Source organism: Chrysemys picta, chromosome 6 (genome assembly GCF_011386835.1).
Source record: "Chrysemys picta bellii isolate R12L10 chromosome 6, ASM1138683v2, whole genome shotgun sequence".
Lineage (NCBI taxonomy): Eukaryota > Metazoa > Chordata > Testudines > Emydidae > Chrysemys > Chrysemys picta.
Genome location: NC_088796.1, coordinates 1,178,219 through 1,192,325, shown reverse-complemented (window position 1 = coordinate 1,192,325; position 14,107 = coordinate 1,178,219). Strand labels below are relative to the sequence as shown.

Sequence of the window (14,107 nt, the reverse complement as noted above, 5' to 3'; positions counted from 1 at the left end):
CATTATGCAATGAGTGTTTCTATTGTGTATTTATTTTATTTTATTTAAAATTTATTTAATTTTAACTCATGCTGCCTGTACATCCTTCTGCTGTTGAATGGCGATACTTTATTCAGAATTTCTGGCACTATGTGCAGATCATGCAACTCTCCCATGCTGCTAGGTTACCCCAGATGCAGAACTGCTTAGGCTGTTGTGGTATTGGTATTTATGATGGACTCCTGGAGCCCAAGTCCTCTTTTGATGCAGCTGTGCAGCATATCAGCGAGTATTTTGACACTGGAGATTCTGTTCTGTTAAAGAGGAAAACAATTTTTTTGAAGCTCATCAGCAGCCTAATGAAACCATATGTGAATTTATTTGTGGCAGTTGACCCAGGACTGTGATTTTGGGGATATTTTTGTTATTGGCATAGCCAATGACCACGTTGGTGAATGGTTACTGGTGCAAGATGCTAAACCCTAACTTTTGATGCTGTGGTTACCAAGAGCGAGGCATTTGAGGGCACAGGCTGAAAGAGGTTCTGTGTCTCAGACTGCTGCTACCTTTGTGTCTACGCTTAAACTATTAGCTGTTCATTGTGCTTCCATCACCCGGAGTCATACGACACTATACACTCCTGCTCCACAGCCTCAGCAGCGAAAATTGCCTGCTTTTCAGTTTCAAGTGTGGTAATGCAAATCACTTGGCCAATTTTTTTGCCTGCTTGGCTAGAACTGCTGAGTGCTGGGCTTGTGGAGAGAAAGGACATTTTAAGTTATTGTGCCATGGTACACTGGTTCATGACAAGAAGAGGCCTGAAGTGCATATTAGAGTCATAGACTTTAAGGTCAGAAGGGACCATTATGATCGTCTAGTCTGACCTTCGGCACAACGCAGGCCACAGAATCTCAGCCACCCGCTCCTGTAATAAATCCCTAACCTATGTCTGAGTTATTTAAGTCCTCAAATCATGATTTAAAAACTTCAAGGTGCAGAGAATCCTCCAGCAAGTGACCCGTGCCCCAGGCTGCAGAGAGAGGCAAAAAACTCCCAGGGCCTGTGCCAATCTGCCCTTGAGGAAAATTCCTTCCCGACCCCAAATATGGCGATCAGCTAAACCCCGAGCATGTGGGCAGGACTCACCAGCCAGACACCCAGGAAAGAATTCTCTGTAGTAACTCAGATCCCACCTCATCTAACATCCCATCACAGGCCATTGGGCATATTTACCGCTAATAGTCAAAGATCAATTAATTGCCAAAATTAGGCTATCCCATCATACCATCCCCTCCATAAACTTATCAAGCTTAGTCTTGAAGCCAGATATGTATTTTGCCCCCACTGCTCCCCTTGGAAGGCTGTTCCAGAACTTCACTCCTCTGATGGTTAGAAACCTTCATCTAATTTCAAGTCTAAACTTCCTGATAGCCAGCATGGAAGCTCTTTCACTGGAGGTTTTCAAAACGAGGCTGGATAGCCAATTGTCTTGGATGGCTTAGACACAACAAATCCTGCATCTTGGCCGGGGGTTAGACTAGATGGTCCTTGCAGTCCTTTCTGACCCTGTGGTTCTATGATTCTATATTGGGAATGTGAAGCCACATGAGACCACCTTGTTGCCTTGAATACAATACAGGGACTCCAGTGTTGCCTTTAATACAATCTTCTCATGTGGAAAGGCACTGGAACTGGTCTCTCGTGCCATAGAAATTAATGGTACACTCCTGAGGTGCATGGTGGATACAAGTGCTGAAGTTAACATTCTCCCTTTTGGGTTAGTTCATAATCTAGACATTTGCCCAACTACAGTGGTTATAAAAGCCTGGAATTTGTATGCTTTGCAGATAGTGGGTGAAACTGTGTTTTCTGTGCTCTACAAAGGCATAGCCTTGACTGCAAAGTTTTATCTTGTTAAAGATGCTGCTGTGAATGATGTTCCATTATTGTCCTATGATTTGTGCTTACATTTTGGTATCGTGCATGAGCTCTCCCAGGATATCTCAGGTGTGATTATGTCAGCTAGATTAGAAGGGGATACCCAATGTATCATTCAGAGACACCATGATTTGTTTAACAATGACAGTGTTCCGTCCACGGGCTATGCATACTCTCTGCTGTTGGATTTGAACACCAAGCCCTTTGCACCCCCTGCACGAGATGTACCTCCTGCACTTGTGAGCAGAACTGCAATGCATGAAAAATGATATCATCATTTGGGAGGTGGAAGGGCATATGGATTGGAGCTTATCCATGGTGATAGTATACCAGAAGAATGGCGATATTTGACTTCACAGATATTAGGGCTCTTAATAGATATGAGAAACGTGAGCAGTTTCAGTTGCCAGCCCTCGAAGAGGTGACATGTTGGGTCAGTGGATCCCAGATTTTCTCTGTGTTGGATTACCGATCCAGTTATTGGAAAATACTTGTGTCTGGAAGTTTGCTTTCAGCATGCCATTAGGGAGGTACTGCTATCAATGACTCCCTTTTGGTTTAGTCTCTGCTCCTTGAAGTATTTGAGAGTGGTCTCTCAGCTCTTTGGTAATATCCAGGGTGCATGGTGCTATTTGGATGACGTTCTTGTCTTTGATAAGACCCTTCCTGAACATAATGCTTATCTGAACCAGGTGCTAACCCGACTCCAACAAGCTGGCATAAAGTTGAATGTGGCCAGCTGCAGTTTAGCAAAAGATGCTGTAGAGTTTCTGAGGCATTCTCTGTCAGTTGATGGTGTGAAACTGACACCTGAATGGCTACAAGCTGTTGCTTCACTACCGAAACACACAGATTGTAGCGGCTGTGTACCCTTGCCAAGCTGCTGAGAGTTCTAATCTTGGGAGGATTAAAGAGACCAAACGGATTTTTGATACAGTCTGCCAGGTCCTCTGTTAAATCCAATCTCATTCTCATTTTAATCCAAGGAAGCCCATAATGATTCAAATTGATGTATGCAATCAGGGTCTGGGCACAGTTCTGTTCCAGGGGGATGGCCAGTTACATACTCATCCTGTACTCTCACCCTGACAGAAGCCAAGTATTCCCAGACTGAGCTAGAGTTCTGGCGATGGTTTTTGCTATTGTATGCTTCAAAGTCTATTTACTGGGGAAACATTTTACTTTAGAAACCGATTTGCCTATTTTGGGCCTCTGTCATAAGGCTGTTGATCTGCTGAGCATGAGGCTGCCACAGTGGGTTATCAGTTGCAGCAGTATGACTGGCTTTCATTTGGTACATTTCAAACAAAGATCTAATTTACTTGCCGATACTCTTTCAAGAAATTCTGCTGGATTGGCACCCTCGTGTGCAGAAAGGGCAAGGTATGCTTTATGCTTTTTACTGGAAAGCTGCCAGTTGACTTACGGCAGACAGCTGCTCTTCAAGATGCTGAACTGTGCGAGATGATGCATGCTCTACAAACGGGTTTTAGACCCAGTTCTTAAGAGAATTTTGTCTACATTCTACAAAATTTGTTCTGAGCTCACAGTGAAGACATGTGCTACTCAACATATCTTATGCAGAGGAGCATGGGTGATCATCCTAGCATCATTCGACAAGCAGTCCTGGGTGTGACTCACGAAGGATATTTGGGAGTTATGAAGGTGATTCTGTGTAGTTATGCTTGGTGGCTAGGGCTGAACTCAGACATTGAGCATCATATGAAGGCATATTCAGCCTGCACAGTGCATAGAACTACTGCTCTTCCAGCCCCTTTGATAATGGTAGTCATAGATAGACCATGGCGGAGAATTGCAGTGGATATTACTGGCCCATCGATTGCAGTGCATGGCTACATGCTATTGAGTGTTATAGACTGTTACTCACATTACTTCTTTGCAGTCATGATTTCAGAGAAGCTCATTTCTTGTTTAACTGCTTTATTTGTGATGTTTGCCCTACCAGAGAGCCTTCTTTCAGAAAATGGGACCATTTTCTTTCAGAAAATGGCGGGTTCCCCCGGAGTGCCACCTGGAACTGGGGTACCACTGAGCCTCCCTGACCCACCAGCCTGGACTCCCTTTACACTGTATTGCTGTGACCAGCCTGCCAAGCCCTCTCCCAGGCTCCAGCACACATACTGGTAGGGACACACCCAGCTGCAGAACATACAAATGCTGTGATCAGCTCTGCATGGGAAGGCTACAGCTAAGGAACAGCCCAGCTACTCAAGTGCACATCCCCCTCTGGAGTGTAAGCCCAAAATTATACCATCTTGCGTACGCTGTACGCTCATGACATTTGCCTCCTCCCTCAGTGTGGAGAAGGATATGCAACAGCCTTCTGCCCAAGTTACGACTCCCACACACTGGTTTTAGACAAAGCAAAAATAAGTTTATTAACTACAAAAGATAGATTTTAAGTGATTATAAGGAATAGCAAACAGATCAAAGCAGATTACCTAGTAAATAAACAAAGCCGCAAACTGAGCGTAACATACTAGATAGGTAGGATATGAATTAGCAAATTCTCACACTCCATGATTCAGGCAGGCTGCAGAGATTCTTAAGGAGCCAGCCGCACTTGCTTACAGCTTAAAAACCCCAGGTGTTTCTTTGACAGGCTAAAACTCCCCTTTAGCCTGGGTCCAACACTTCCCCCAAGTTCAGTCCTTGTTCCTCGGGGTTTTTCAGGAGTCGTCTTTGGGTGGGGAGTCAGTGAAGAGTCCCAATGATGTCACTCACCTGCCTTAAATAGCTTTTGCATATGGCAGGAACCCTTTGTCTCCAAGCTTTATTCCCATGCCAGTCAGTGGAAAAACACTGGTATTCCAAGATGGAGTCCAGTACCAGGTGACTTGGTCACATGACCCTGTAGGGTGCTAGCAGACATGAGTCAGAGGCTGTTTACAGCATCCTCAGGAAGGCTCCTGGGTGGGAGATAAGCTTTTCCTAAGGCCTATTGTTCTGCCTAATGGTTCATTAACTTGAGTAGGCCCTTCCCAGCCAGCCATGTAGACTGATTACATTCTGCCTTGTGGGTGTTCCCCATGTGTAAACACATTTGTAATAGATACATAGACAATATTCCTAACTTCAGATACAAAAATGATACATGTATACAAATAGGATAATCTTATTCAGTAAATCATAACCTTTCCAATGATATCTCATATGATCTATCTTGCATAAAATATATTATGATTATGTCATAATCATAACAGATTATTACTGTGAAGAATATGGGGTGCAGTGTCACGGGGACATGTTTTGTATCAAGAGAGTTTTGAAGGCTTTCGGATAAGTATTGGTCCAGTACATTATAAATCTGCTGCGTACCATGCCCAAGGAAATGGGATAGTGGAAAAACTGCAGGGAACTGTGAAGAAGCTTGTAGCTTGCATACTGGAGGAACATTGAGATACACCCTTCCCTATTGCATTGAGTCAGGATTTATATGATATTCAGAGTACACACCATGGAAGTACTGGAGAAACCCCATTCTATCAGTTCTTCAGCTGACCTATGAGGACTCAACGGGTAGTGATCAATGGCTCCATGTCTAGTTGGCAGCCAGTATCAAGCGGAGTGTCCCAAGGGTCGGTCCTGGGGCTGGTTTTGTTCAGTATCTTGATTAATGATCTGGAGGATGGTGTGGACTGCACCCTCAGCAAGTTTGCAGATGACACTAAACTGGGAGGAGTGGTAGATACGCTGGAGGGTAGGGATAGGATACAGAGGGACCTAGACAAATTAGAGGATTGGGCCAAAAGAAATCTGGTGAGGTTCAACAAGGACAAGTGCAGAGTCCTGCACTTAGGATGGAAGAATCCCATTCACTGCTACAGACTAGGGACCAAATGGCTAGGCAGCAGTTCTGCAGAAAAGGACCTAGGGGTCACAGTGGACGAGAAGCTGAATATGAGTCGACAGTGTGCTCTTGTTGCCAAGAAGGCTAATGGCATTTTGGGCTGTATAAGTAGGGGCATTGCCAGCAGATCGAGGGATGTGATCATTCCCCTCTATTCGGCATTGGTGAGGCCTCAACTGGAGTAGTGTGTCCAGTCTTGGGCCTCACACTACAAGAAGGATGTGGAAAAATTGGAAAGAGTCCAGCAGAGGGCAACAAAAATTATTAGGGGTCTGGAGCACATGACTTATGAGGAGAGGCTGAGGGAACTGGGATTGTTTAGTTTGCAAAAGAGCAGAATGAGGGGGGATTTGATAGCTGCTTTCAACTACCTGAAAGGGGGTTCCAAAGAGGATGGATCTAGACTGTTCTCAGTGGTAGCAGATGACTGAACAAGGAGTAATGGTCTCAAGTTGCAGTGGGGGAGGTTTAGGTTGGATATTAGGAAAAACTTTTTCACTAGCAGGTGGTGAAGCACTGGAATGGGTTATCAAGGAAGGTGGTGGAATCTCCTCCTTAGAGGTTTTTAAGGTCAGGCTTGACAAAGCCCTGGCTGAGATGATTTAGTTGGGGATTGGGTCCTGCTTTGAGCAGGGGGTTGGACTAGATACCTCCTGAGGTCCCTTCCAACCCTGATATTCTATGATTCTATGACCAAGTTGTCTATGCTGACAGGAAAGGTCCATCCCACCCCTTTGCCATCCCCAAAGCTGACTGATATGACTAGGAAATATGTGAGTTTCAACAGGTGTGTCCATGCAAGACTCCATGAGTTCTTTCCTGGACAAACCGTGTATGTTAGACTAGGGTCAGGAAGAGTTTTCAATAGCAGTGGTGTGATCTTCTGGGCTGCAGGATATGGAACTTGGTGAGTGCATTTACCACAGATAGAACATGTTGTTAACCAGCAAGATGTTCTGCGTACTGAAAGGGGAACAGAGAGGGAAGAAGACGCTCTTTCTGTGTATGATGGGGTTGTGGGCAGTTGGGGAAGTGGCGCCACAGTAACAGCATCCACCTCCTGAGCTGAATCAGGTATAATTTACGGCTCTGGGATTACCTGGTGCCTCTAGCAAAGTACTGCTGAATTTTTGGGGAGAAGAGTAGGAAATTGTGATGTGGTGTGTATGTTGCCTTCTTGCTTCCTCTTCCTGTTTTTTCCTAGTTCCTGCTCCTTGAACTCAGTGATCGGAGGTAGGTGTGTGTGTGTGTTATTTAGCGTCTGCTGCTACTTATCTCCCTTTCAGACTGTCATGTTTTGTTCAGACTGTTGCTGACTTAACCGTTCATGTTTATTACATTTTGACTGACAACTTGCTTACGTATCATGCTTTGCGTTTGTTTTGTTTTTTTGGTGCCATTCTGGGGTGCTATTGAATCTCATATTTGGGAAAAGGAGTATGCTTTTATTGATTATAATGTTTATATTAAGTGCCCCAAAGTGCCTTGGATATCTCCCAGGTTTAGAGAGAAAATGTAGTCCCTGACCTAAGAGCTTAAAGTCAAAACAGGCAAAACACACCAAGGATGTCGGAAGAGGAAGTGGCACCCATCAGAGTCTCTTGATGGGATGGCATCCCATAATTTTTTTGATGTAAACCAACCCTTTCTGCCCACTCTATCCTAGCTGTCCTAGTGCCTGCCCCTGCCTGCTGCCCCATGTGAAACAGGCCCTTCTCCCACCCTGCCTGCTCCACCACATAAAACAATGGCTCATTGCAAAGGTGTGAAACACCCAGCTAGTCGGAGCCCTCTTATTCAGTTTGGGACAAGGGGAAACCAGGAAATGAAGTCTGGGAGCAAGTGGCTCCTCCACCCCTTGTGAAATTAAGAAAAATTAGGGTTACCATCCGTCTGGGTTTCCCCGGACATGTCCGGGTTTTTTTAGCTTTAAATGGGCGTCCGGGGGGTAGAAATGTTAGAGGCATTCCCTCATTACCTCTAATAAGGTAGAAATGTCCGGGATTTCCCCCTTCCCCTCATGCAGAGTGCGGCGCGGCTGATTGGACGGCTATGCCTGATTGAAAGCTGCTCGCAGCCACTGGGGCCTCTAGCAGCCAGAGTCCCTCCCCCTCCCCCGCTCCCTCCTCCCCCGCAGAGCAGCGCCTTATTTGTTTGGCTGCACGTGGAGCCCGCAGCTCTCCCTCGGCCTGGTTGGGGGGGGGGGGGACAGGAACGGGGGGGGGTTAGATTTTTGGGGGGTTCTGGGGGGGCTGTCAGGAGAAGGGGGTGTAGAGAGCGGTTGGGGCAGGCAAGGGATAGGGAACGGGGGGGTTCGATTGGTCGGGGGTTCGGGGGGGGGCTGTCAGGAGAAGGGGGTGTAGAGAGCGGTTGGGGCAGGCAAGGGACAGGGAACGGGGGGTTAGATTGGTCGGGGGTTCGGGGGGGCTGTCAGGAGAAGGGGGTGTAGAGAGCGGTTGGGGCAGGCAAGGAACAGGGAATGGGGGGGTTCGATTGGTCGGGAGTTCGGGGGGGGCTGTCAGGAGAAGGGGATGTAGAGAGCGGTTGGGGCAGGTAAGGGACAGGGTACGGGGGGTTAGATTGGTTGGGGGTTCGGGGGGGGCTGTCAGGAGAAGGGGATGTAGAGAGCGGTTGGGGCAGGCAAGGGACAGGGAACGGGGGGGTTAGATTGGTCGGGGGTTCTGGGGGGGCTGTCAGGAGAGGGGGGTGTAGAGAGCGGTTGGGGCAGGCAAGGGACAGGGAATGGGGGGTTAGATTGGTCGGGGGTTCGGGGGGGGCTGTCAGGAGAAGGGGGTGTAGAGAGCGGTTGGGGCAGGCAAGGGACAGGGAACGGGGGGGTTAGATTGGTTGGGGGTTCGGGGGGGCTGTCAGGAGAAGGGGGTGTAGAGAGCGGTTGGGGCAGGTAAGGGACAGGGAACGGGGGGGTTAGATTGGTTGGGGGTTCGGGGGGGCTGTCAGGAGAAGGGGGTGTAGAGAGCGGTTGGGGCAGGCAAGGGACAGGGAACGGGGGGGTTAGATTGGTCGGAGGTTCTGGGGGGCTGTCAGGAGAAGGGGGTGTAGAGAGCGGTTGGGGCAGGCAAGGGACAGGGAACGGGGGGGTTAGATTGGTCGGAGGTTCTGGGGGGGGCTGTCAGGAGAAGGGGGTGTAGAGAGCGGTTGGGGCAGGCAAGGGACAGGGAACGGGGGGGTTAGATTGGTCGGAGGTTCTGGGGGGGGCTGTCAGGAGAAGGGGGTGTAGAGAGCGGTTGGGGCAGGCAAGGGACAGGGAACGGGGGGGTTAGATTGGTCGGAGGTTCTGGGGGGGGCTGTCAGGAGAAGGGGGTGTAGAGAGCGGTTGGGGCAGGTAAGGGACAGGGAACGGGGAGGTTAGATTGGTCGGGGGTTCTGGGGGGGGGCTGTCAGGAGAAGGGGGTGTAGAGAGCGGTTGGGGCAGGTAAGGGACAGGGAACGGGGGTTAGATTGGTCGGGGATTCTGGGGGGGGCTGTCAGGAGAAGGGGGTGTAGAGAGCGGTTGGGGCAGGTAAGGGACAGGGAACGGGGGGTTAGATTGGTCGGAGGTTCTGGGGGGGCTGTCAGGAGAAGGGGGTGTAGAGAGCGGTTGGGGCAGGTAAGGGACAGGGGATGGGGGGTTAGATTGGTTGGGGGTTCTGGGGGAGGCTGTCAGGAGAAGGGGGTGTAGAGAGCGGTTGGGACAGGTAAGGGACAGGGAACGGGGGGTTAGATTGGTTGGGGCTTCTGCGGGGGGGCTGTCAGGAGAAGGGGATGTAGAGAGCGGTTGGGGCAGGTAAGGGACAGGGAACGGGGGGTTAGATTGGTTGGGGGTTCTGGGGGGGGCTGTCAGGAGAAGGGGGTGTAGAGAGCGGTTGGGGCAGGCAGAGGACAGGGAGCAGGGAGACTTAGATAGGGGGTCAGGTCCTGGGGGGAGTTAGGGTGGGGGGGACAGGTAGGGGGTAGGGGGATTTTGAGGGGGGCAGGAAATGGGAGGGGGCAGAGCTGGGGCGGGGCTAGGGCGGCACCCCGTGTCCTCTTTTTTGATTGTTGAAATATGGTAACCCTAGAGGAATTGCAAACTCAAGTGAGGATAGAGATGATACAAAGGCTCTAGAGGGGGAGATGGGCAGGTAATACAGCATGCTTCCACCTAGAAACATGCACATTACTGCATGTGAGAGAGAAGTAACCTAAAAGATAGATGTTTACACAGCAGGCACTGGCTGAGAGAGACTGAGGAGAGGTAAAAAGCAACAGAGGGTCCTGTGGCACCTTTGAGACTAACAGAAGTATTGGGAGCATAAGCTTTCGTGGGTAAGAACCTCACTTCTTCAGATGCAAGTCTGATGAGGAGAGGTACATATTCATTAATGATCTGGAAAAGGGGATGAACAGTGAAGTGGCAAAGTTTGCAGCTGATACAAAATTACTCAAAGTAGCTAAGTCCAAAGCTGACTGCAATGAGTTACAGAGAAATCGCATAAAAGTTGGTGACTGGACAACAAAATGGCAGATGAAATTCAACATTGATAAGTGCAAAGTAATCTACATTGGAAAAAATAATCCCAACTATACTTACACAATGATGGATTTAAAATTAGCTGTGACCACTGAAGAAAGAGATCTTGGAGGCACTGTGGATAGTTCTCAGAAAACTTCTGCACTGTGTGTAGCAGCAGGGGTCAAAACACTTAACAGTATGTTAGGAACTATTAGGAAAGGGACAGAAAATGTCCTCATGCCTCTACATAAATCCATGATGTGCCCACACCTGTCTTACTGTGTCCAGTTCTGGTTGCCCCATCTCGAAAAGGTTCAGAGAAGGGCAACAAAGATGATCAAGGGTATGGAGCAGCTTCCATACAAGGATCTAAAATATTAGATCGTTCAGCGTAGAAAAGAGACGACTAAGGGGAGATACAATAGACGTCTATAAAGTCATGAATGAGTGGAAAAAATGACTAGAGAAAGGTTATTTACCCTTTAACACAATACAAAAAACAGGGGTCACCAATTAAATTAATAGGGGGCAGGTTTAATACAAAAAAGAGGAAGTCCTTTTTCACACAGTGCACAGCTAACCTGTGGAACTCATTGTCATGGAATATTGTGATGACCAAAAGTATAACTGGGTTAAAAAAAGAACTGGATAAGTTCATGGGGGTTAGATCCATGAAATGCTATATTAGACAAGATGATTAGGGATGCAGCCCCATGCTCAGAGCGACCTCTGACTACTAGAAGCTGGGAGTGGAATGCAGGGGTGGATCACTCCATAAATGACTTGTTCTGTACACTCCCCATGAAGCTTTGGTATGGGCCAAATACTGGGCAAGCTGGACCATGGTTTAAACCGGTATGGAACCAGCTCTTACGCCTCGGACGTAAGTTTGCCCTGCAAAATGGCAGCAAGGAGCATCTATGTGACTTTAGTGGCAGCATTTGCAGAGCGGGAAGGGAAGAGCTCTTCTCTATGCCATATCTGGAGTAATCCATTCAGATACAAATGTATGAAGAGTGTAAATGCCACAGAGGGAGAGATTATTTAAGGGTGCTCAAGGAATGTAACTAGGTGTAGTTAGATGAAACTGAGGGCTTGTAAACACCAATGCTTACTTCAGTATAACTTAAGTTGCTCAAGGGTGTGGAAACCCACCCCCCTGAATGATGTAAGTTATATTGATCAATGGCATAGAGTGTCTGCACTAGCACGCTACAACAGTGCAGTGCATCGGCACAGCTGCACCGCCCTAGCGATTTTAGTGTAGACTAGCCTTTTGATCGTATAATGTGTAGTTGTTGTGCTCTACCTGGATTCATGTTCTGCACTTATCCACTGGGATTTGAGAACTTCTCAGAACTAGGAAATTCAACAAGGAAAAAACTTCTGACAATGAGATCTTTATCTGTGGGAATCTCCCCCAGGAGGAAGGGCCAGGAGCCTAGTCACTGGAGGAATCACCCTCCTGAGGCAAGGGCTGGGTACGCGTTTGCTAACAAACCCCACCATAACCCCTGCACCAGCTGTGATTCTGTGAGATCTACCATTTGGGAGCCAGCTTTCACAAGGGGTGCAATGCAGTACAAAGGGTTGCCTGTCTCTGGCTACACTAAGTAGAAGGGGACTTTTCAAGCGGAGTGCCCCAAGGGTCGGTCCTGGGGCCGGTTTTGTTTAATATCTTTATTAATGATCTGGAGGATGGTGTGGACTGCACTCTCAGCAAGTTTGCAGATGACACTAAACTAGGAGGCGTGGTAGATACACTAGAGGGTAGGGATCGGATACAGAGGGACCTAGACAAATTAGAGGATTGGGCCGAAAAAAACCTGATGAGGTTCAACAAGGACAAGTGCAGAGTCCTGCACTTAGGACGGAAGAATCCCATGCACTGCTACAGACTAGGGACCGAATGGCTAGGTAGCAGTTCTGTAGAAAAGGACCTAGGGGTCACAGTGGACGAGAAGCTGGATATGAGTCAACAGTGTGCTCTTGTTGCCAAGAAGGCTAACGGCATTTTGGGCTGTATAAGTAGGGGCATTGCCAGCAGATCGAGGGACGTGATCGTTCCCCTTTATTCGACATTGGTGAGGCCTCATCTGGAATACTGTGTCCAGTTTTGGGCCCCACACTACAAGAAGGATGTGGAAAAATTGGAAAGAGTGCAGCGGAGGGCAACAAAAATGATTAGGGGTCTGGAGCACGTGACTTATGAGGAGAGGCTGAGGGAACTGGGATTGTTTAGTCTCCAGAAGAGAAGAATGAGGGGGGATTTGATAGCAGCCTTCAACTACCTGAAGGGGGGTTCCAAAGAGGATGGAGCTCGGCTGTTCTCAGTGGTGGCAGATGACAGAACAAGGAGCAATGGTCTCAAGTTGCAGTGGGGGAGGTTTAGATTGGATATTAGGAAAAACTTTTTCACTAGGAGGGTGGTGAAACACTGGAATGCGTTACCTAGGGAGGTGGTGGAGTCTCCTTCCTTGGAGGTTTTTAAGGCCCGGCTTGACAAAGCCCTGGCTGGGATGATTTAGCTGGGAATTGGTCCTGCTTTGAGCAGGGGGTTGGACTAGATGACCTCTTGAGGTCCCTTCCAACCCTGATATTCTATGATTCTATGATTCTATGATTTTGACTAATTTTTTTTTCTCCTCCTTTCTTAGCTGCTTGGAGATTTTGCGGAGTACAGAGCTGAAAGGCTGGAGATGTGGGTAGGTGTGGGCTGCTGCACATGGGTCTGGACTGAGCAGGATGGGTCTGAGCTGTATTGTGCGCGTGTGTGGAGTGGGAACTAGCTCTCTGCAATAACTGCCACCTTTATATACCAGGGGCCTGTTCTAGTGATGGGATGGGGTCTGAAATGAGTCCTATATCTTACTATTGCCTTGGCATTCTCTCCCATCCCCACAGGAAGTCCCGCCTCTTTTTTAAGTACTGGCACCAGGAGCTGCTGGCAAAGAGCATGGACCGCTTGGAAAAGGCAGCAATAATCATCCAGAAGAGTGAGTATCGGGGCAGGAGGGTCTCCTCCAACCCAGAGAGCATATCAGGGCAAGGAGCACAGGTGGAAGTCCTTTCCCAACTCCTCTCTCATCCCAGAAGATCCCTTGATAGCATTCCAGGGCATTGGAGACAGAAAAACCTGATCAGGCTCCATCTCTACGGCACCTCAAACCCTTTGTGTTCGTGGTGTGAACAACAAACGCTCAACTCCTTCTCAGAGTCTTCAACAAGCAGGAAAGCAGTCTAAGTGTGGACAGGAAGGGGCATATGTGGGAGAGCAGAGCAGGTGCAAGCTTGCTGGTCTTGCTGTAAAGTGGATGTCCAGGGAAGTGGTTAATGAGCTTCTTATAATGATGGGATAAATTGTAAGAAGTCATGGGAAGCTGGAGAGAAGTGCAAGCAGAAGGGGAGACCAGAAAATGTCATTATCCTCTCAGGGAAGGACAGTAGCGTATGATCCAGGTGACCACTGCCCTACTAGCCTGGCTGCTGTCCCTGGCAGAACAATGGGATCATGAGCAATAGGTGCGCTGGTGAGAGACATGGTAGAGCCTTCTCTCTGCACAGTCTCTCTGGTATGACTCTGTATTGGACACACAGGTACTACAGGATGCTGCTCTTGCCCGGCCCTTGTTCCTTGCTGTTCCAGTGGAGTCTCTGCTCTAACTGTAGCTTCTCTCTGAGCAGCTTACAAGAGATTCTGCTGTAGGAAGATTTACCAGGAGCTGGTGGTTGAGCTCAGAGCCCGAGAGAAGCACCTGCAGGAGGAAGCAGAGAGAGAGAGCAACAGGCAACTGGAACTGGAGTCCCAGGCCCAGAGTAAGTCACTG

General features: G+C 48.4%; 1 protein-coding gene across 1 annotated transcript in view; it reads left to right on the top strand.

Annotated features, from left to right (window-relative positions):
- The window catches only part of LOC101951954 (myosin-IIIb-like), a 113,231-nt gene that overhangs the window by 74,742 nt on the left and 24,382 nt on the right, over positions 1-14,107 (top strand). Inside the window, exons 21-23 of the mRNA XM_065598586.1 lie at positions 12,938-12,985; positions 13,185-13,276; positions 13,965-14,096. Coding sequence (XP_065454658.1) covers positions 12,938-12,985; positions 13,185-13,276; positions 13,965-14,096 — 272 coding nt within the window. The remainder of the gene's footprint in view (positions 1-12,937; positions 12,986-13,184; positions 13,277-13,964; positions 14,097-14,107) is intronic.